The sequence below is a fragment of the Nilaparvata lugens genome, chromosome 6, assembly GCF_014356525.2.
Source record: "Nilaparvata lugens isolate BPH chromosome 6, ASM1435652v1, whole genome shotgun sequence".
NCBI lineage: Eukaryota > Metazoa > Arthropoda > Insecta > Hemiptera > Delphacidae > Nilaparvata > Nilaparvata lugens.
In genome coordinates this window covers 22,267,940-22,292,759 of record NC_052509.1, presented here as the reverse complement: position 1 = coordinate 22,292,759, position 24,820 = coordinate 22,267,940, and the positions used below count along the sequence as shown (strand labels likewise).

The following is a 24,820-nucleotide window of genomic DNA, read 5'->3' as shown; positions in this document are numbered from 1 at the left end:
GGAGTGTTCTGACTGTTTGAGGGATAGCATTTCCCCAGCCCCCCTTGCCCACTCTACTATACCTTACTCCTGTGATAACCCATTTCCTTGCTTAAAAAGTGTGCACAAACGTTACATGTACGTGCACAAACGATGTGTAATGCTCAAATCGCAATTACGCTAAGTGGGGGGGGGGCTATCGTTTCCCCAGCCCCCCTAATTGAATTTTCAAATAATTTGTTCAGTTTGCGTGCACAAACGCAGAGTGGTCGTGCACATTCGTGCACAAACGATGTGTAATGCTCAAATCGCCATTGGGCTAGGTGGGTGGGGGGGGGGCAGTGAAATGTACGTAAGGTTATACGACAGCGAAATTTAATTCCCATTTTAAATGATAAGGAGTATAATTCAGATTAATAGGCTGCACTGATTATAGTAGTATTTATTTTTTTAATTCCATTCATTAATTTATTGATACTGTGAAAAAAACAGATAATATATCGTACCCGTACTGGCAAAACTCACCAAGTCAAAAACTACAGTTTTGAGTTATAAGCACATAACACTTGGTGAGTTTTGCCTGACTACCAAACAGCAAATATTGCTCACCATTTCCTAAATAATGTTATCACTATCCATTTATAATTAGTTTGTGGGAAGCAAAACTCACGAAATATGTTTAGTGAAGTGATGAATAGTGAATTTATGTAAAGTGCTTGATGAAGCTCTGTATTCCTGAGGATGAAAACTCATTAAAGATGGATAGTGAAAATTGCTAGGCGATTCCTTGAAGACTAAAGGACTTTGGTGAACTTTGCCAGACAAGAATAATGTGTCTAGCAACTTAGTGAGATCTAATAAAGTGAAAAAAAAGAAATAGTAATAAAACATATGACTTGGTGAGTTCTGCCTACTCAAAGAACTACATTTTTTGAGCCTATCGAAATACATAACTGAAAATGAGCATTTTTGTAGTTAGTGAGTTTTGCCAGAACGGGGACGATATTATGTTGAGAAGTGAAGGTGATAATGAGTTAGATATTCATATTTTTATGAGAAAACTTGACATTTTCTCAATCACTTATTAAAATTAAAAAACAAGTCCAACATTTCCAACTATAATAAAACTCGAACTTTATTTTTTTGAAAAGTTCAGTAACGATTGATAGTTTTTCAACAATACAAAGTAGTCTTGCCTCCAACCACTATAAAGTTGTGTTAGTAATAGTGGTTGTGACAATTCAAAGCCTTTTCATTCAATTGAGGCAAAGGTGAACAACATATGATTTTATAGTTTTATAGTTTACAGCAGAAGTTTGTGTCGATATAACAGTGAGAACTTATTCTTGAAGTTTGTCCCTATTTTAAAATTATTATTTATGAGAAATATTGCATGAAACGCTCTTTGAAAGTACGAATTAGGCTAGATAGATTAATAGACTTAGAAATAGATTAATAAAGTATTTGTAATGGTTTTATTAGAAGAATCATAAATCATATTTGATTTAATCGGCATTATCCAGGACCTCCTATATACAGGAGTGGGTGATTGATATCAGTTGTTCATGTAATATTCATGGAGTGATCTATTTTAAGGTGTGTTTTTCAATTCTGGAATAGAGAGGATCGTTTATTAATGTGATATTTTCTAAGCTTTTATAACATAAATTATTGTTATCATGTGTTGATTGGTACAATAATAATAAATGACTTGATTATTTTAGAAGTATTGTGAGTGATTGCAACTGAAATAGTGTGTATTATTTACAGATGCGAAACGAAAGTGAGCAACGGTGTGGCGACGATTGAGATTTACTCAGCTTCGCCAAGCGACTGTGGCCGCTACTCGTGTGTGGTGTCCAGTGACCTCGGCCAGGCCACCACCACGGCTACTCTCAGAATATTCGAGAAGTTTGAACCGACACCTTCCCCGCCATCATTCACCAGGCGAATTCAGGGTCAGATGAAACACAGTTTTTCTATAGTAGGATACTAAGTATAGCTAAGTGTAAAATAATATTAAAAACATTGGGGATAAAAATATTGACTACTTTCTCAAATTAAAAAAATTAATTTGATAATAAAAGTAATTGATAGAACTATATTAGTCGATTTGTTGGATAAGTAGCTGAATAACGTAATGAGAACGATCACTCTTCTCATGAGAACGATCACTCTTCTAATTATAATGTTGAGGGAACTCAACAAGATTTTTTACTTTAATTACTATTCATGAATGATGTTTATTCATGATTAGTGCCAGGCCCCATGAAGCGTTTTTCCAGGCGTTTTTGCACTGGCGGCGAACGGGTCGGCAGGGTAGGAAGCTCTCCGATATGCTGATTATCAGTTGATTGGATTGGCCTTCTGAAATCAGTGCAAAAACGTCCGCCGCAGTGCAAAAACGCCTGAAAAAACGCTTCATGTGGCTTGGCCCTGAAGCTCATCTATTTCTGATTAATCCACTCAAAGAGATGAATACATTCTTGATACATTTTAAATTCATTACAGTTTCAACTGAGAACAACACCATTCATTAAAAATATATAGAAGATAGAATCAGATATCCTTATGGACCATAAAAATGTGTTTAGTTTATCACCCAACATCAGTCATATCCGTGTATGCTCCCAATTTCTTCATCATGTACCGGTATCTAATTTGCAATCTATTTTATTTTTGTATTGAGCTATCATATTTATAATTGATGTGTTTTGGGGTTTGTGTGCTGATCCTAGACGACCAATATCGTTCCAAATCTTATCACTGGGGAACGCTAATCTCACTAGAACAGCCTAGCGTAGGCTACTCACCCTCACAAACTATACCCTTGAATCTAGGTCACCAATATCGTTATAAATTGAATCATTTGGAACCACTAATCTTACTATAGAACAGTGTCTAGCCTACTCAGTCTCGAAAACTTTATCCATTGTAACAAACTCTTTCTTATTATATGAATATTATAGGTTCAATGTCACAGATTCAAAAGGAATCTTACTATATCTTGCTATGCAACAGCATAGCCTACTTATTCTTATAAACTATTCTCATTATGATGAAATCTCTCTCATGTTCAATTTCACAGATTCAAAATAAACATTCATTCATTGCATTTCATAAAACTATTGCAATAATTGTTTGTAGATAAATACGACTTCAGAGCGGACGAGCTGACACTGGAATGCAAAGTGCAAGGTCAACCTCGACCAACGATCACGTGGCGGAAGGACGACAAGGCATTGCCGGCGAGGGGTCGCTACCAGCAGTCAGACTCCATCGACGGAACATGTCGACTGGTGATCAGTGGACCCGAGCCTCAGGACAGCGGCGTCTACACGTGTCACGCTGAGAATGCTGTCTGGAACGAGCAGATATCCGATGTCGTCACCTTCGAAGGTTTGTGTTTGTGCTTACTAGATTTATCATCAGGAATTGAGAGGTTTGAACATTTAGTTGCTCTTTTTGGAAAATCTGTTATTGCTCTTATAACAATAATTATTCTCAACTTTGTTGTAGTTCACTGTGTTACTTGTAAATAATTGAAAAAAACACTTATTTTTCTTGGAGTATTGAGGAATGCATTTCACTCCTGAGGAGGAACTTCATCAGCCTGACACCAGGGGCGCTAAATAATTATTTAAGTTGATTGCAATGTGTGTTCAAACACAGTATCACCTATTTGTTCATTATTATTAAGTTTAAGACATATCAGATCAGCAATAAGTATTGCAAGTTAATTCTCGAGAATCTTTTAAATACGGTCCTTAATGCAGTTTACAGCCTGCAGAATTCCAATTGAGTATTATTTTCTCGATTAATTCTTATTATTCAATTCATACATATATTATCCATTTATCACGTTTATTTAGGAAGTTGTTTAATTTTTTAATTTTTTAATTATAGTTGCACATTAATGGCATGTTCAATAGTGAAGTGGTATGTGTAATGAATTCGTTCTATTAAAAAAAATCTCATGAAATCCTGTCAAATAATTATCTCTTTTTAATATTGTTATGTTGTAAGGGTAAGCTCTCCCGCATTGAGTCTCATACATTTTATTACTAGGTAGTAAAATTAGACACACATTTACTATTTTATCACATCACTACTTAATTATTATTATTATAATAATGAATGTTTATTTAACTTCATCATATTCGTATATTATGTTGGAAGTTTTTTTTAATGAGGAAAAGAATTGCCAATTTTAAAAGTGATGTGACTATTATTAGTGGTAGTACTGTATGTACCTTCATTATAAATAGTGTGGTATACATTCTATATATACTATTAACTTATTAACACTATCACATGCTGGATTTTTCATGCTTTCTCCACTTTTCAAAAATAGATATTCTTCTTCTCATATTTTAATGTGCAATGGAATTCAAAATATTCACTTTTAAAATGTTTGTTTCTATTATTTTATTTATAAATAATATATATTTGAAAAAAAAATTGTCATAGAATAATCTATCTCTTTTTCAGGCAGAGCTAGTTACGCAGAATCGGCTAGAAAAGAGACTACGAATAGGATAGACTACCGGAAGCCTTTCATTGCCAACCTACTAGGGGATCACACTGTACCTGCTGGTGGCACTCTAGCATTACATGTTCAACTCAAAGGTAGGTGCAGCTATCTTTATTTATACTTCATCAATCAGTTAGTGATATTGAGAATCTACAATTTAGGACTACACCAGAAATGGCGATTCGCTTATATTCTCTTAAAAAAATAATAATGGCAGGCCTATTATTTTCATGAGAATTTAGGTTTACCCCAATGAGAACTTTGTGATGCCATCTTCATGTTTGAGAAATTGAGAATAAAATTGAGTACCTTCGGAATTCATCGTATAATCTGAAGATCGGCGAATGAGTTTTATTTTGTTAGAAATTCAATATAATCTTTTTTCACAATAAATTTCCAGATATTGGATCTCACGATCTCTGATTGAGTTTGACTATCGTAGACTGAAGATCGTAGTGGAATAGTTATTTGTGCAACTAGTGCGCAAAGTAACAGTTTGCTGCACCGAAAGAAACGTTTACGCCCGAGCCGTAGGCGAGGGCGGAATGGTTTGTTGAGTGCAGCAGAGGAACTTTGCGCACGTATTTCACATTAAATTTTTCCTACAGTTACCATTGAATATGAAAAGTGGGTAATTATGGGTAAAATTGCCTGAATAATGTATGTGTGTTTGAATGGCGAGGCGGCTGTGTGGTGTGTGCTGTGGTGGCACTGTGCTGTTGCTGTCCTCGTTATAATATATAATTAATGCTGTGCTCGTTGTGCTTCGTTGCACCTCTGCTCACTATAGCAGCCCAGTCACTGTTTCCAACTTCATTTTGATTTTGCTGCACTGTTGCTCCATATAAACTACTAAGTATTTTGCGTTGCCATGTTGCAAATCTGGAGTGCAGAAAAAAATTTTCCCGCACTAGAGCGTAAAAGTGATTCTTTGCGTTCTGTAATCAGTGCAGGAATGGCCACTTTTCAAGGTAACTGTAGGAAAAGATAATAGTCATATTATGACTTTTTCTCAGAAGATTCGTTCTGGAGACTTTATTATTGAGTTTAAGACAAATCCGGTCATCAATAAATATTATACGTACTTGAGAATCTCCCAAAAATATGGTTTGTACTAAAAGGCCCAAATCACTCTGAAGTGAGGTGGCAGTGATGTGGCGCTGCCGTGGCACCGACTTTTTGCCACTTCCACGCAACTTCTATATAAACATACCGTATGACCTCAATGCATACTTAAGTGGCGTTTCGCCACGCCACTTCTGTTTGCTTTGAAACATATGTTAATATGAGTGTTGGAAAATTCAGACCTTAACATCTTTGCCACGTCAGCGCCATGCCACTTCACTGCGAATTGGGTCTACAGCCTGCAGAATTCCATTTGAGTATTATTTCCTTGATCCATTCTTATTAGAGAGAGAGAGAGAGATAGAGAAATTAGAGGAGTTCCTCTAGAATGGTTTAGATCATACCTCAGTGACCGGCGCCATTTGGCATATGCAAATGAGCTATGTTCAATTTGATAAAAGGGAGAGTGATAGCTTTTGCTGATGATACGTGTATACTATTTGAAGGAAACACCTGGGAGGAAGTTTTTAATCTGGCACAGGAAGAATTGATGAAAGTCGATAAATGGTAGAGAAAATTTGCTTACAGTAAGCGCAACAAAAACGAAATTTTTAGCTTTTTCTCCAACAGAACGGACGAGACCACCGGATTCTTCAATAATTCTACATCACTGTGGAAGCACCAACAACCCGTGTGATTTGCATTTATTTGCATATTATGCATTCATCAAGTTTTTTATATGTATATTTTACTGGATGACAAGAAACATGATAGTTTTGAGCCTTCAGTGTACAGCTTTGAGAATAGCAATTGAGTATGATTTTCTTCACCCCCTCATAGTAAATTCATATAATAAGATGGAATATTTACTAGCTAAATTGCAATTAATCAACTGCTGGAACGTTAATACTGTATAATAATCATTTTTAATATCCAATAATATAGTTCTGATTATATAGCTTTCATTGGATATTTGATATAATTTCTATTCAGTAATAATATTCCTATAATACTTTATTTAATAGCTGAGAAAGAAGAAGACTTGGTATACCTGACAAATATTTTGATTGAAGAAACTGAATATTTAGGACTATAATGAAATTTATAAATGAAAATAAAACCAAGCTCATGCAGATAAGTAGAGTTCAAAATATAAACGGACACAATGAACAATCTCTGAAAGTAAGAGACTATAATTTAAAAAAAACAAAACAAAAACTTTCACGTACTTGGGAGTGACACTCACGCACAACAACTCAGAAGAACTGGAAGTGACCAACAGAATAAGATCGGCAAATAAAAGCTTTTATGCATGCAATAAACTGCTTGGCTCAAGACTCCTCTCACATACATCAAAACTAAGACTATACAAAACCATCATAAGACCAGTACTAGTATATGCTTCAGAAATATGATGCTTTTAGCCATCATACTATATGCTTCAGAAACATGGATACTGAATAAAAAAGAAGAAAAAAATACCATTGTTTTTGAAAACAGTATTCTTCGAAAAATTGTTGGCCCAACACTAGAGAACGGAGTTTGGAGGATCAAGCACAACTATGAAATACGCCAAATATTCAATGAACCAGACATAGTGGGTGAGATTAAAAGCAGAAGGGTTACGGTGGACGGGACACATTCTGAGGAAAGAAGAAAGCGCTCTGACAAGCAGTGTACTGAGGAATAATCCTATCGGAAGGAGACCAGCTGGAAGGCCAAAAACTAGATGGTGGGACCAGGTCCGGAAAGATATGAGGAGGATGGGCCTAAAAGAGGAGGACGCGGGTGACCGAAACTTCTGGAGAGGCTTAGTTGATGAGGCTAAGTACCGACTGGGCTACGAGTGGCCACCGCAGTAAGTAAAATTATTCAGAGAGAAAGTAGAACACAAATTGATTGATTGAGTGCTTTACTTATGCAGATTACAATATTATATAGTGGAGTATATTATAAATTGGATTTGAGTAGAAAATATTTTTAGATTCAAAACATGTAAGATTTGGAATGAGGATGAGATAATAAAGGGCAGGTAACAGTGATTGGGGAAGGGTGGAGTTTATTGCAATATGAATAATAAAGGGAAAATGTTTTAGAAGCACTTGAAGAATATTTTGACTTGATTTATTAAATCTGAAACAAAATATAGCCTAATTCTGGAAATATTTCTGGAACATTAATAGCATTTTTGAAACCATAAACTCTACAAGAAAAATACAGTTTTACATCTTTTCTAAGCTACAGTTCTACGGCAAGTACCTCTAAAACGACTTGAACATAAAAAGTTGCAAGGTAAAGACATTTGAGATGGGCAGCAGACCACTCTGTGGCTGCATATGAATCATATCCACAATGAAGGACTGAACTTGGCAGATGGCCACCAACACTCAGGTGGACCATAAAACCCAGCACACTGAGAAAAATACATTTTGCCAGAGGATGAAAGGTGCAGTGTTGGAAATTTCTTCGAATTTTGAATTTGAATGTGAGCTTACAGCCTTGTTGTAAGTGGATAATGTCTAGTAAAATCAAACATGCAATTCAAAATGAATTGTGAATACTCTGTGCAGAGTGACCACTGAAACAAACTCAGAAAATTCCCGTAAAATTCACCGATTTTCCACGCCGGAAAACCGAATGATTAATATGTAAAAAATACAGTTTGCGGGAGTATGGGGTTGCTCAGAAGGGGGGACTATTTCGAAAAAATGTAATATTACATTATTATAATGTTAAATAAGAATTTCAAAAGTGTAGAAGTATGTTTCTCATCAAAATGTAGCACCATATTATTTCTGTTAATTATTTTTCTTTCCTTTACACCTATTACAAAGTAGATTCACGTATTTATTTATATTCCACAACAAGTAGAATACATTGCGATACTTATCTTTGGACATGATAGGATTCTATCGATTCGAATCTCTCGGGACAATAATTTGTATTTCAATATCGAGATGAAAGGAAAAAAAGGAATCGAGTTCTTCCATGCAAAACAAATAAATGAACCCCGACTGGGGTACGAGTGGCCACCACAGTAAGTAAGTTTATTACATTATTTAATTAATTTTTTTTTTGTAGAAAAGAGTGCAGGCTCGCAAGTGACGTGGTACCGAGGCACCGAGCCGCTGTCTCGCCTGAACACTCGAGCCAAGTACTTCAAGGAGGACGACACCTACAGCCTGGTGCTGCCCGAGGTGAAGCCGCAGGAGGCCGGCCTGTACATGTGTCGAGTGTCGAACGCCTATGGCCACTCTGACACTTGCGCCAATGTGCAGATTATCACGTTCGGCAGTCACACGCAGGCGCGAGGAGGCAAACCGGCCATGTTCACGCGGCGGCCCGATACCACGCTGCACATTGTCAGCGGCGAAGATGTCTCCGTGTCCTTCCGGCTCAGCGGCGATCCCAAGCCCAAAGGTAAACCACTGGATATTATTGGAAAATTGTGTTCCAAACATTCCCTCCAAATTTCATTGTCAACTGATCTATTGTTGCTGAACAGAAAATTTCACTCTCAACACTAAAACTGCTGCAACAGTCGTAGGGAAATGCGTAAAATAGTGAAAATATACATCAAATTGAAGATAATTTGATGCTCTATCAGCTCATGATCAGCACGGAATTTTTTCATCAATCGTTCAAAAATTATAAGGCCGAAAAAATGAAAAAATGGAGGCAGAAGTGTTTTTTTTTAATGTCTCACTTTCAAGAGCGTATATCTCAGAAACTATATGAGAGATATGGAAAAAATGTAAAGGACAAAACTTGTTGGTAATTTGTAACCTTCAATTTTGCACGTTCATAAGATGCATAGTTTCCGAGATATGAGCGAAAAATGATAAAATGGTACTTTCAAACCACCCCACCCCTTTAGCACAGGGGTTAGGGGTAAGGACTTTTGATATGTTAATCCTCTTGCTATCCTTGAAAGAGCTGTGGAGTTGAAAATTGTGTTCCAAACTTTTCCCTCTATAATCTTTCGTTGACTGGACTGTATATTATAATGATATCAGATTGTAGATATCAAAACAACTCCTATCAAATATTTTATTCTCTTTATGACTATCAATTACAGTAAACAATCAAAATTCATAATCATACACATCACTTTAATCTAGTAGTAAATGAGGTTGCTAGAAACTTGTGACTACTTTCAAATTCAATCAAAGCATCTTAGTTTGTAACGTGCACAACATTAATTTTTTGTAATGAACAATCAGTAGTAAGGAAATTCATGAATATTCAAAAATAGGAAGGATGTCAACCTGCTAGGTGAGCCAAATGTTTCTTTATAAAAAAAAACGCTGTATATAATTCGCCGTTAAACCTGAAGGAATTATTAAGGGCCAGTTTCCGAGCTCGGGACTTAGCCAAGTCCTAGACTTTAAACAGCTGCAGTCAGAAAATTGGCTTTTCAAAACGGGGCGTAATTGCAGCTTTTATAACAGTAGTCGTAGTTTTTATTTTCTCATTTCTATAATTGGAAACGTGTTTTTTCCTTGACGAAATTAGACATTCCTAAATAATTCAAAATAGCTGAAACTTTACACTATTTTCTCTTTATTCTATTTTGTGTTCAATTTTCTAGTTTTTCGAAATTTAATTCAAACGTGACTATGACAATGACTGCGACTACGCCCAGTTTTGGAAAACCAATTTTCTGACTACAGCTGTTGAAAATCTAGGACTTGGCTAAATCCCGAGCTCGGAAACTGGCCCTAAGAGTGTACTCAGACTAACTTTCGTGGCTATTAAGTGAAATACATCAAACAACTTGATTTTCAAATAAAAGCACAGGGCGAATTATTTATTGATTATTTCATTCATATGTCATTCTTACTAGTAAATTTCACCAAAAACAGAAAATACCTCTCACTCTAAATCTAAAATGCATCATCCCTGTCCAAAATGCATGCAAAATGTTGGTGGTAGGATTGAAAGAAAGGACAGCGCTGGTATAAAAAATCTAATTAAAAACAGAAATATAAAATTTGAAAAAATCCCGTTTGTTGCCGTACTCAGGTTATGTAGGTAGATATTTTGATCAATTTGGTTATTTTCAAACAGATTGTTTCTGTAGAGGATTATTTTTATTTTATATTTTGATGTATACATTTGGTGGGTTCTTTTGTGAATCATAATATAATTCAACATATATATATATATTGCTAAAAAGATAGATCATAGATGTATCATGTGAGGTATAGATTTATAATTTAATGAATGCATTGAGAGGAAGGTTTTGAATAATAAGAATAAAATAACTAATAACACAATTTATAATGTTGAAATACATTGGAGTGATGATGTGTGATGATATGTTTGACAATTTTTGTTGTTTTGTTTTCAGTAACCTGGATGAAGGGATTGAAAGACATGACCAGCAATGCTCGTTCAATGAAAGAGACAATAGATGACTGCACTCGGTTGACATTGAAGAGAGCGACGATTTACGACTCTGGCACCTACTTCATTGTGGCGAAGAATACTTACGGCTGCGACAGAGCATTTTTCACTGTTCAGGTAAATTTATTTATAAACTGTATTTTAAAAATAGTTTGCTAGAGAAAAGCTTTTTTTTAAATCATATCATAATAGTAGAATTTGTGGCTGTAAAAGTTGAAGTATATATTTTCAAATATCATGCTTCAAAATAATAATTATGATTCAAGTTTTTACTTTTACAATAGTAGGCAACTTTTATGACTTACTTTGTCTCCGTGAGTCCAAATAATGCTTTTGTGGAATGAGTTCTAATATTATTTTCTTTTGAATACTGTAATACATAAGTAAAACCCTTCATTTAATTCGATTCGTTTATTGTCTCTACTAAGTAATTTATAATTCTATCATTTTAATTTCATCCTCATCATGAATTCTGAGATGTTATGTTTTATCAAAGTAATAAAACATGTTAATAATAAAATCAATAGAATATTTGTATAATTATTTATTTCATCTGTTATGTATTTTTTTGTATTTACTCCTTATACAGTAATAGGAATTAAATGCAATTACTTGAATATGATAATTAATATGTGATGAATTTTAATTGAAATTCAATGTAAAGAATAAACATGTACTTGTAATACTCAGAACTTTCTGGCAAATAAATATGTGTGAAAAGTGAAATACAGTATTTGAAAATGAATGGCATTCAGAATATACACAGAATTATTCTCTCAAACATTAATAGGTTCACGTTTATTTCCCATTTTTTATATTTGAATTTGAACTTCCATTTTCCTATAGAAAATGACTACTGAATGCAACGGAATTAATTATCACTACTATGATTCATATAATTATTGAAAGTATTTTATCGATTATAACTTTCACATATGAATTTTAATTAAAATTCATTACAAATTAATTATTATATTTATATCTATATATATTCTATATCTATATAATAAGAGAGAGTGGGGTTGTGTTTGTTCCTGTGATCGTTTGTTCGGATCAAAAAATGTCAACTTGTGGATTGTATACCGGAAAAACGGGAACGATTTAGATCTCCAAATTTTGAACATAGATTCTAAAAATATCAATCTTGTGCACCTGGAAGCCCAAATTTCAATTTTCCTTCTAGATTTTTCTGAACTAATATTAAAATTTCATCAATGGTACATACGATTTCATAAAAAATCACCAGATCATATGGTCGAAATTAAAAAAGGTACATCTGTTTCTATTATTGCTTTCCACCTGATACCAATTAACCTCAATAATATTGTTTTGATAATTGATAAATATTTTCAATAATAATGATAATATTTTTATTATAAATATAATAATAGTATTGTTTTGATAATTAATGAATATTTTCATTTTCACAATCTCTGTATAATAATATGGTGAATGTGAAACAGCTGCATCAAAGAAATTATCTCAAAAACATCTGTTTAGAAAAAACATAGTTTTGAAACTTCGTTATCCTGATGCAATGTTTAAGGTGCGTACAGATTTACGCGCCGCGAACATGAGCAATTCACTTTTAATCAGCTGATGCCAAGCTTTTTTTATCTCTCGACCAAAGACTTTAAAGAGAGCATCTTTAAGGTCTTTGCTCTCGACGGTCCAAAGGTAAAACGACATAAGCCATATCTAACAAATTTCACAGGAGGAGTTCAACATTGAATAATTTTAACAGTATTTCACTTGTATACATTCATTTTACATATAGATAATACAATTCATTAAGAATTTCTGCAAACCATTGAAGAGATGAGAATATAATGAATTAACCTTGAAAATTTGAGTTAATTTGAAGAAGATGAGGGTTACAGCATTCTCTTAATATGACAGGCATTATTGATTAATGAGGGTCACCGCAATGGGTGACATTATCATGTATGGTAGTTTATCAATGCTCTACGGTATGTTTATTTTAAGGTGGGCACAGACACAACATCCATCACTCACGTCCAGTCCATTTTCGACAGGGTGGGGGTAAATTCCAACCAATCAGCTGATCTAGCGGAAAACAACAATCAGTTGATTGATTGGTTGGAATTTACCCCCACACTGTCAAAAATGGACTGGACGTTGTGTCTGTGCCCACCTTTATATTTTTTCAATAATTGACCGAGCGAAGTGAGGTTCAAGATTCAAGTCGACGGTTTGGCATTTCTCTTAATGTTTAAATGTTTAAATGCTTAAATGTTCAAATGTTTGAATGTTTATATGTTGCGCATTTACGGCGAAACGCGGTAATAGATTTTCATGAAATTTGACAGGTATATGTTCCTTTTTTAATTGCGCGTCGACGTATATACAAGGTTTTTGGAAATTTTGCATTTCAAGGATAATATAAAAGGAAAAAGGAGCCTCCTTCATACGCCAATATTAGAGTAAAAATCAAACTATAGAATTATTCATCATAAATCAGCTGACAAGTGATTACACAGATGTGTGGAGAAGCCAGTCTATTGCTGTATTTCCATAAGGTCTATAGTTCTATAGTTTCAATCAGGTACTTGTGGATGAGAATCTGCGTGAGGTCCACTGTTCACAGAACTACTAGTACTAGTGAGTTACCTATTGAATATAGTTAAGGGTATCCAAAACATTATTATTACAAGGCAAACTTTTGTATTCTTCATGATACCGCGAGCTTTTATTATAGAAAAAAGTGAACAGTTGTATAAAGGTGGGCACAGGCACAACGCCCAGTCCATTTTTGACAGTGTGGGTGTAAATTGCAACCAATCAGCTGGTCTGGCTGAAATCAACAATCAGCTAATTGGTTGCAATTTACCCCCACCTTGTCGAAAATGAACTGGACTTTGTGTCTGTGCCCACCTTTATACAACTTTCAACTGTTTTTCTATAATACTAGTGAATTATTCAAAATCTGTATTATCTTCTTCGTCAGTGGCGTTAAGGGTATCCACAACATTATTATTACAAGGCAAACTTTTGTATTCTTCATGATACCGAGCTGGTATTACTCCTTTTTTACACAAATTCTGAAGGTCTTTGTGCTTCTTCAATGAGATAGGCAAACGTTCGTTATAAGCTCGGCAAAGCTTGAACTTTTTACAGCTTTTAAGATTGAGATCAATAGAGTTAGTGTCGCTCCTAAAAGAATAAAATATTTTGGTAAGTTTTCCAATTCAAAAAGCTTTTAAAGTTGAGAACGTTCACAGTGTAAGGGGCTGGACTGTGTCGACTGTTTGTCATTATTGTTGGCCACTCAGATGGAGCCCATATTATTTTTTTGTCTATAATTTGATTCAATACACGCATGCATTGAATCGACAGGCATGTATGTGTGTCCAGGGATTAAATAATTTATGGTGATTTCTTTAACATTTTTTGAGTTTTCCAAAAAGTAGTAGATCATACTTATCATCTGTCTATTTTTGTTTTGCCTCGGGCAACTATCACAATACAGAGCAACTTGTTTAATTTTCCGATTATCTACTGTTTATGCTGAAGAAATTATGCTGTAAGCAACGACAGAACAGCTGATATGAATATGGTAAAATGCTGTAACCAAAATCATCAGGCTTACAGCAATTTACCTTGTCACAAATTATAAGAAATGAAGTGGAATGCAGGTTACATCAAATTTCAATGCTGAATAACTCTCTTATTATTATTGTGAGGGTTACAGCATTTTGTAGAGAAGTATGGAGGCTTACAACATTTCTGAAAATGCAAAAAAGTGAAAATCTGATTTTTTGAGGGTTAGGTCGTTTTACCTTAACACCGCTGTATCTTACCGTATCTTAAAAACAACAGATATAATCAGCTGATTAAAAGTGAATTGCTCATGTTCGCGGCGCATATGTCTGTACGCACCTTTAGGCCTACACGTGGCATGGATTATTAATTTTTGAGCTAGAACAGTTTTTTGAGACAAAGTGCTTAATAATATATGTCTTTGAATAAAGGTGTTGATTTTTACATAAATAAATTATTATTCTCTTCCATTTTTATTTTATTAAAATTTCAAAATTATTTGAGCCCTGATAGAATGACTGACTCACTTTACAGTCAGTCGAAAATTTTAATATTGGAATGAGGGGTATTTTGGCAAGCTGAGAAAAAAAAAATAAGGTCATATGCACCTTTTCGTTATATCTTCAAATGAAAAATGAGTTTTGTGGGTTGTCAAAATTCCCTCTGAAAGGGAAACTATTCTATCTTTTAGTAAAATAACAATGATCATCCATCCATCTATTATCTTCTATACTATAATACACGTATACAGGTGTAAAGTATTGGAAAATTATGTTGGACGCATCATCACGTCTGAAGTACTGGACTGATTAACTTGAAATTTTGCATTTTGCTACTCAATGATAACAAAACAAAGTTCCTCCATTTTACTTGTAGAAATTCAGAGGTAAAACAACTTAATTCCGTAAATAATAAGGAAGAAATCAAATTTTTAGGTCTATATCTTGAAAACACACTTAGTTGGTCCGTTCACATTCAAAAAATATGTAAAAAATTAAGCTCAGGAATTTTCGCGCTGAGACGACTAGCAAAAATTTCGAACTTAGAAACGTTAAAAGCAGTGTACTTTTCAATGATCCACTCCCACATTTCATATGGAGTTGGAATATATGGAGGAACAAGCATCTCAAACTTAAATAAAATACTCCTATTACAAAAAGAAGCAATAAGAATAATTCTAAATCTTGATAGAGAGCGATCATGCAAGCCATTCTTCAGTAAGTTAAAGTTCATGACGGTGTACAGCCTGTACATTTATAGGACAATATTATATATAAAAACTAACGAATCTAGATTCCCACGGAAAGTAGATATACATAATTACAACACAATAAATAAAAATAGAAACACAATAAGGAAAAATATAAACAAAGTCCAACGTACATGGGGATAAAATTTATTGGTTGTCTCCCAGGTTGCATAAGACATGAACCTGATAGATCAAAATTTAAGGAATTGCTGAGAGCATATTTGATGGATTTAGCATGCTACAGTATAGACGAGTTTACTGTAAAAAAATGAATTTTATACAGTCACTAATTTCTCTTTAGCTTTAAGTTAGTTTCTAGTTTTTGACTTTTTCATGTACATTTTCGTATGTTTTGGAAAGAAATAAATGATTGATTGATTGATTGCATTATAGATTCTTGCTTAACTGAGGATGGTTATAAACCTATTTTAAATTCTTCAAGATTTGATTACATCAAGTTTTCAGTTTGTCAAGTTTTCAATTATTTGTCATGCTTTCAGTTGTTGTAAGGAAGCAACAGAACATTTCTCTTAAAAGGGAAATTAAAAGATAGGTATCAGATTGCGGATCCTTTTCGAATGATAAAAATAGGTTTTCCGTCGCACCCAAATTTTTTCCGCCATTTTGGAACCGCCATTTTGAATCCAACTTCTTTTTCTAATTGAAAGGTGGTCATATGATACATGATTTCCAGAGAAAAGGTATGATGAAAACCGCACATCAATATCTCAAACCTTTCAAAATTTATTCTCATTCATTTTCTTTATTATAGTATAGAAGATGTTAGATAGATGGATATATCATCCACCTATCTATCATCTTCGATACTACAATGAAGGAAAGAACTGGCTTGAACACGTATACACGTGTAGAGGATAGGAAAATTATGTTTGATGCATCATCACGTCTGAACTTCTGGACTGATTTACTTGAAATGCTGCTTATAAATTCTTAATCAACCGAGGAATCTTATAGGCCTATTTTCATTAATTCTTCTATATTTAATTACTTCAAGTTTTGAAATAGACCCTTGCGAAGCACGGGTTACCTGCTAGTAATTAAAATATGTGCTGTTACATTCACTTAGTGAGCTTTAACTCCAGTTTAAAAAAAATAGCATCCATCATAAACATCAGTACATCCATCATGATTCGACTCTATAATTATTTGTACATGGTTTGCATCTCAACTTAGGTCTTTTTGTTTTATAAATTGGGTGGATGTGTTGTAGGTGCGTCAACGGTCTCGCTCTCTAACTCCAATCTCCAATTATGGTGTTCTGGACACTCAGACCATTCTGAGGGATATCCATGAGATGTCACAAGCTTCTCTACAGGGTGAGTCGATTCAAACAAACCTCTCTTTCATTAATCACATTGCTCTGTCATTTTTCTAAGCTTCTAGGCCAAGTCTTTACATTTGTATAAAATTTTTGGTTAAAAAAATACAGGCTTAGTGAATTGGATACATGATGTCGGGTGGCTTAAGACTGTTCGGTACACTTTGTTTTTTATTTAAATTGGATAATCTTTTTCAATATAATTGTTAAGATCATTATATAAGAGTGAGAAAAAGTGGCAACTGAAATTTTTAAGTGGTCTAATAAGAGAGTTATGGGTTGTTGAAGTGCTAACTCCGTTTTCTTTCCAGATCATAAACGGTTTCGAATTTTAAATTTGAGTTTTTTTAATACATTTAGTATATCATTGGCTTTGTTCTTATATGCGTTTTTCGCGATTAATGCCAAAATAAACAAGTTATCGAATTTACAAAAAATATTACTTTTCTTAATTATGAAAGATATGGGGAATAAAATGTTTTAGTTTGGAAAGATACATTTTTTGAATTTTTAAGAGAAATTCTGTTAATATAGTCGAGTCGAAACCGTTTATGATCTGGAAAGAAACGGAGTTAGCACTTGGAATAAGTCTCACAAATATCTGAGTATTGAAGAGCGTAAATTGTATTTTGAAAAGTGAAAGTGACAAAACCAACATTTTGATTTGGACAGTATACAGTAGTATAAATTGGAAATGGGACAGTTTTGGGTATGAGTCTGTTGTGCCTTTCCTAATGTTAAGTATTTGTACACAATGTGATAAATAAATAAATACTGGGAGAACGATTTATTAATTACATAGAATTTTGTTGAATGAAAGCCAAAGTGAAACCGACTTGGGTTATAAAAACTTTCTACCTCCATAAGTTTGTGAATTGTTAATGGAATTGATTTCTTAAGATTATCCTGTTATTCAGGTGTGAAGGGTAAGACAAGTCAGATAATAGATAGAGTAGGTACTACTGTAGTGCAATAGCTTAGATCCGTTCATACAAGGGTATTAGTATAAACTGTATAATAGGAAAGAAAACTCAAAAGTTTGCAGAATCTAGTGTTTTATGGAAGTTTTTCATTTTATCGAATAAGTACAGAATTTTAGATCTGAAGTCACTTAAATAGGTCACCTACCTTTGAAAATTCCAATAGTCAATAAATAAATTATGGTTTTCCTTTTATGTTCATTGTTTCATTTTCATAAAATACTTTTTTAGATTTCATACATTGAATATTATCATAATAGGCTATATTTTTTACAAATTTGCTATATTTTTCAATGTGAAATAAGAATATTGATCATTTTTTCTTTGTTAAAGATTTTTATTTGTCTGATTTAATAATAACATTCAATACTCTCCTAGATTATTCTATTCAAATCATGTGAAACTTAGCTTAGGCTACTATAATTAATGTCATATCAGTACAATATTATTGTAGGCCCTAAACTAAAGTTAAAGTTTGTATCAATAAATTACTATTATAAAAAGCTTCTGAAATAATCATATGCAATCATTATTACTGCATTACTGAGAACCTGATATAATTTTAATTTATATTTTAAGAATAACTCTAATGAAATTGGAGGAAGAAATTCATGTACGGTAGATCTAGTAGGTAGATTTAGAGTTGGACAAACCGGACATTTGTCGTACGGTATTGCTCCTTTTATGGTTTGAGGTCCAGGCTCTAGAATGCAAATTTCTTCGACTATGAGAACAAATGCTTCACGAAATACTTTCACCAGTGTGAGACCTATGTGTAGCCTATATAGGTACTCAGATTATTAATTGGTAACATAACCTCTTAGAGCTTAATTAACATTCTTTACAGGTTGCTGTTATTAATATACAATATTGCCCAACAAATATTATATTTAGTATCGATTTGTTATTGAACCTATAATATATTTTAATTGAATTCATAATGCTCGTATTCTATCGTTCCCTAATGAAGTTCCGGAATTGGAGTGTCCTTAAAAGGCTAAAAAAGCTAGCAGGCTCCATTCATTGTAGCGATGTGGGTCTAGTGCTATTTGAATATTCAACAAGTCCACTCTAGTGCAACATTCCACAATATGTTTATTGATTATTTATTCCGAATATATTGTGTTAATGAATTACTTCAGCTTCTAATTGGTGACTCTATGACGTCATGATTTACGAGCGACTGGTTTGTAAAAAAATAGCATATTTATGGGAAAATGGCATGCAACATACAGTCCGAGTCAGAGTGCGATTTATTAATAATTCAAATTGAAATCTTGTTACTGGAAATGGCTGTATGTATAGGCTATATTTAGACTCTAGCCATCGACTGCTTGTTATTATATTGTGGCAATGTTAATTATTTTTCAGTTCCAATCGAATGAAAATTGAAAGACCGAGTAGCCTGTACTACATAGATAAATCACGGAAAATAAAGTCAATGACAGCAACGGAATGACTAAAAATTACTATAATTCACATAATTTAGCATTACCTACATGAGTTATTGATGAATTGTGCCATAGAATAGGCTTAATTGTTTTTTATTCTTCTAAAATATAGAGAATTATTAATTATAAAAAAATTAAAACATAATAATTTCAAGCATTATTACTTGAAATTATAATTGAGAGTTATCTCTATAATATTATAAAGGAAGGGATTGTTGTACATGTACGTAAGAGTAGATAGGAAATACACTTTTGACTCATAATCATGTTTGAACTACTGAATTGATAAAATTGAAATTTTTCATAAGGATTAACTTACCGGTACCGAGGATGGTTTTAAGCCTAACTTCAGCTCTTCAAGGTTTCAGTAGGTCAAGTTTTCAGTTTGTCAAGTTTTCAATTCGCCAAGTTTCCAGTTTGTGATAATTTGCTTGAGTGGTCATCCATCTATCTTATCAATAAAGAAAGGAATTGGCTTATACATGTACGGGATAGGAAATACACGATTGATGCATCATCACTTATGAACCAATGAACTGATTTACCTGCAATTTTACATCAACATTCCCAATTTACCGTTATTGGTTATAGGCCTATTCTCATTGTCATCAATCAATCAATTTCAGAAATTCAATAATTCATTTAATTTGTGATTCAAAGTTTAAGCAACGATAGAAGGGCAAACAAAGCTTTTTCTAAGTGATTCCGTGGCGTATATGGTAGCACGCGCGGCTCATGAATGAGTTGCGGGTTGCGGGATCCAGACCAATCAAACAATTCTTTTTGCTAAGAAATGTTCAACTCCTATGAAGATTATCAAGGTAGGTAATTCTGAGAAAATAATGAATAATTCTATTTTTCTACAACTGCGCGTAAAAAAAGAATTTTACATAGGCCTACTCAATTCTCCTCGTAAAACAGCTTATTTCTGAGGAGAATCTACTTTTCCGCTCGCTAACCATCCGCGCATGCGCAGTAGATTTTCTTAACGCTCGTTTATCATTCGCGCATGCGCAGAAGAGTTTCTTTACGCTCGCTGATCAGCTGATGGTAAGCAGCTCGCCAAAAAGTCAGATCTTAACCTAAAAAGTTGGTAATTGTTACTCCGCCGATATAAGTAATTTAACAGGTTTGGGCAGTTGTAGAAAAATGTTGTATGTAATTTGCGCGTAATGCTTCTTTATCGCTCTTGCAAAATTATCACGCTCCGCTTCGCGTCGCGTGATAACTGTTTTGCGTGAGCGATAAAGTCGCGCATTACGCTCTTAATACATAAATAGCTATTTTATGCTTCCTGGACATAAGGAGATTGCATTTTACAACACATAATTTTCCCCGGTGCAAAGCACGGGTTACCAGCTAGTTATTTATTCACAAGTTGATAGATGGTTTAAGAAATCCATGAATCAAATTAATAAAATTCTTAATAAAAATTAAGCCTTCGAGAATCTTCTACTTTTTACACCCTTTTTAGATTCATTATATTGATTCCAATATTTTACCTCATTATTCATTATCTAAGCATCATCTCCATTATCTAGCTCATATTTCCATTTGATGTCATAAAAAATTAAAAATCCATGTATGCTTTTTTATTATTAACAACATGTTTTGGCTACAAAGCCATTTTCTAGTGAATCTTGATACAAGTACATGTAGCCCTAAACAATAAAGTGAAAATTTCATTCAATGACTATATTGTCATGAAATTTAATTCATGAAGCTCATTCCTCTCAAAGTCAATCCAATCAACCCTATTTTTATCGACTCATTTCTAGGTTTGACATCATATTAATTTATATTCTTGACTAAATTTATTTCCAATCATAATTGGTTTGAATATATTCCATCTATAAACTATCGACGATGGTTATCTTTTGTTGGATTCGAAATCGGTTGTATGTATTATTATATATTAGTGTCGCCTAACAGTCTGTAACTATTAGTCTGAGATCCGAATTCTTAGTGATCTCACATCATCAGACAATGATGTTTATAATTTCTGGCATGCATAACAATACAAGATGCCTAGCTGTCGTTCGAAATCCAAGAGCACATCATTATTCAGTCAACTGACAGAATTTTGGCTTCGGTCCGGCAACGTTCAATTCCATCTTGTAGTGAAATTTCAATGAACAATTGGTGAACTGAATAAGATCACTAGAAGTGCGTGAGGTGGGAAAATAGCATTTGTCTTAATTGAAATGAAGGCAGTTGTAGTATGAAGTCGGTCTGGTGTAAGCCTCGACGGCGATTTTCATCGGCTAAACCCTCTAAACGTAAGTGCGCTAATTTGCTATTTCTCTGAAGAATTCTGTGGAGGGCAGAGTATTGGACAAGTGCCACGTGGTCCAAATTCCCCTCCAAATCCATTCTGTGATGCAAGTGAACTAAATCCTCTACTATTCCAGGACATGATTTGCCATAGGGGGATTAGATCAATTGTTTGTTGTTTCCTAAATTTATAATTTGCTTTGATTTTTATAATGCCATGTGACATGGTTTTCAAATAAATCAGTTATCCTCTATTCACTGGATTAAGAAATTTATTTATTAATCAAATAAGGAAGACATTATTACTCATTTCAATTCAAATTGAATCTCTAATTGAAAAAAACTTTCTTTTTATCCACTTCATTATTTTCAAGAATTTTCGGTGTATTAAAAATTTATAATTTGAGTATTTTGAACTATTTATTCATTTATTTATTTCGACTTGCATGATTATACTGATGAGAAGTGATATTCTATTCACAACTTTTGGCTTCCAAAAGTAGGGGAAATGTAGTCATAGGGAATCGTTTGAAATAATTAAATCTACAATAGTTTCAAGATATCCATGTATTATAATTGCAGGGTGTAATTATCATTTTGTAAGATTCTGGTATTCATTTGTAAAAGGTTCAGCCTGTTACAAGATATTTCTTACATTTGAGTGATTGTTTATTATGTGACTGTACGTTATGTGACATTCTATCACTATCTCTTAAATCTTAAGCTCTGCGTATTACCATAGAGAAACAATAGCATAAGTAGATATCCCGTGGTATAGGGCGTTTATGTCGCAACTTTTACTGTTATCTCAACTGATAGTCCACGTAGTTCTTTCCTGTGAAGGTTTATGACGCTGGTAGTCTCTCATATTGTGCCGTTCATACACTCTTACCCGGTAAAAACAGTAAAAATCGACAATAATCGACAGTAATCGGCTTGAGATAACAGTAAAAGTTGCGACAAAAACGCCCTATACCATGGGATATCTACTTACGCTAATGTTTCTCTATGTTATTACATTATACAGAGTGAGTCATATGTATGGAAACCCTTCAATAAGTTGGAGACTGCTGTAGATGTAATACTGTACGGTAACTTTCAGGATAAGTTATTGGTCAAATACTCTACCTTTTGACGTAGGTACAACTGAATTTCAACCCCTCATAAGGGAGTGACTTAGGGGTTGTAGCTCGAATATTTTTAATTTAAACACCCATTTTAAAGGCCTTTTTAAAACAAGAAAGATATATCAATTGAAATGTTCTATGATACTTGTATCCAAAATAGCGGCTGATTGAAGTTTTAGTTTTTAAGGAAATGAGGGGTTGTAACTAAAATATTTTGAACGTTAACACCCATTGTGTGATACATCATTTGTAAGGCCATCATAAAACAATAAAGATGTCATCAATAAAAATGTTCTATGATACCTGTATCCAAACTGGCGGCTGATTGAACTTTATCAATTATTTATTTAAAAACTAAAACTTCTATCAGCCGCCATTTTGGATAAAAGTATCATAGGGCATTTTTATTGATGTCATCGTTATTGTTTTAGGAAGGCCTTAAAAATGATGTACTACACAATGGGTGTTTGCATTTAAACTATTCTAGTTACAACCCCTAAGTTACCCCCTTATGAGGAGGGGTTGAAATTCAGTTGTATGTCAAAAGGTAGAGTATTTGACCAATAACTTATCCTGGAAGTTACAGTATTATTACTACAACAGTCTCCATTTTATTGAAGGGTTCCCATACATATGACTCACTCTGTATACAAAAGCTTCAGATACAATAAATTAAAATGTTGAACATAATTATTGTACAGAGTGAGTCATATGTATGGGAACCCTTCAATAAATTGGAGACTGTTGTAGATATAATACTGTAACTACCAGGATAAGTTATTGGTCAAATACTGTACCTTTTGACATACAATTGAATTTCAACCCTGATAAGGGGGTTACTTAGGGGTTGTAACTCGAATATCTTAAATGCAAACTCCCAATGTGTGGTACATCATATTTAAGGCCTTATTAAAACAAGAAAGATAACATCAATTAAAATGTTCTATGATACCTGTATCCAAAATGGCGGATGATTGAAGTTTTAGTTTTTAAGGAAATGAGGGGTTGTAACTAAAATATTTTGAACGTTAACACCCATTGTGTGATACATAATTTGAAAGGCCTTTTCAAAACGAGAAAAATTACTTCAATAAAAATCTTCTATGATATTTTTATCCAAAATGGCGGCTGATTGAAGTTTCAGTTTTTAAGAAATAATATTGATAAAGTTTTATCAGCCACCATTTTGGATACAAGTATCATAGAACATTTTTATTGACATCGTCTTTCTTGATTTGAAAAGGCCTTTAAAATGAAGGTACAGTATCACACAATGGGTGTTTACATTCAAAATATTTGAATTACAGTCCCTTATTTCTTTAAAAACTAAAACTTCAATCAGCCGCCATTTTTGATATAATTATTATAGAACATTTTTATCGATGCCATCTTTCTTGTTTTTAAAAAGGCCTTTAAAATTATGTACCACATGATGGGTGTTCACATTTTAGGTATTCGAGTTACAACCCCTAAGTCACTCCCTGATGAGATTGAGTTGTATGTCAAGAGGTAGAGTATTTGACCAATAACTTATCCTGGAAGTTACAGTATTATTACTAAAACAGTCTCCAATTTTTTGAAGGGTTCCCATTCATATGACTTTCTCTGTATATGTTTAACATTGTATCTCAAGCGTTTGGTGCAAGCTTATAGATCAGACTTTTCTGATTTCTTGTTACAAATATTAACTCATATTGTTGATTGTTATATATTTATAAAATTTTTTAGCCATGATTATCGTTGATTATGATGGAAATTGTTCTTAAAAAGCGAATGATGATGACGATTTCAATATACTGTGAATGAGTTGAAAGAATTTAATGGATTTGATGGATGGATCTTATCGAGTCTG

At 33.5% G+C, this 24,820-nt stretch overlaps 1 protein-coding gene across 1 annotated transcript in view; it reads left to right on the top strand.

Annotated features, from left to right (window-relative positions):
* The window catches only part of LOC111049935 (muscle M-line assembly protein unc-89), a 316,788-nt gene that overhangs the window by 97,331 nt on the left and 194,637 nt on the right, over window positions 1-24,820 (top strand). Inside the window, 6 exon segments of the mRNA XM_039431390.1 lie at window positions 1,750-1,937; window positions 3,127-3,378; window positions 4,471-4,608; window positions 8,660-8,998; window positions 10,932-11,104; window positions 17,029-17,134. Of these exon segments, the coding sequence (XP_039287324.1) occupies window positions 1,750-1,937; window positions 3,127-3,378; window positions 4,471-4,608; window positions 8,660-8,998; window positions 10,932-11,104; window positions 17,029-17,134 (1,196 nt within the window).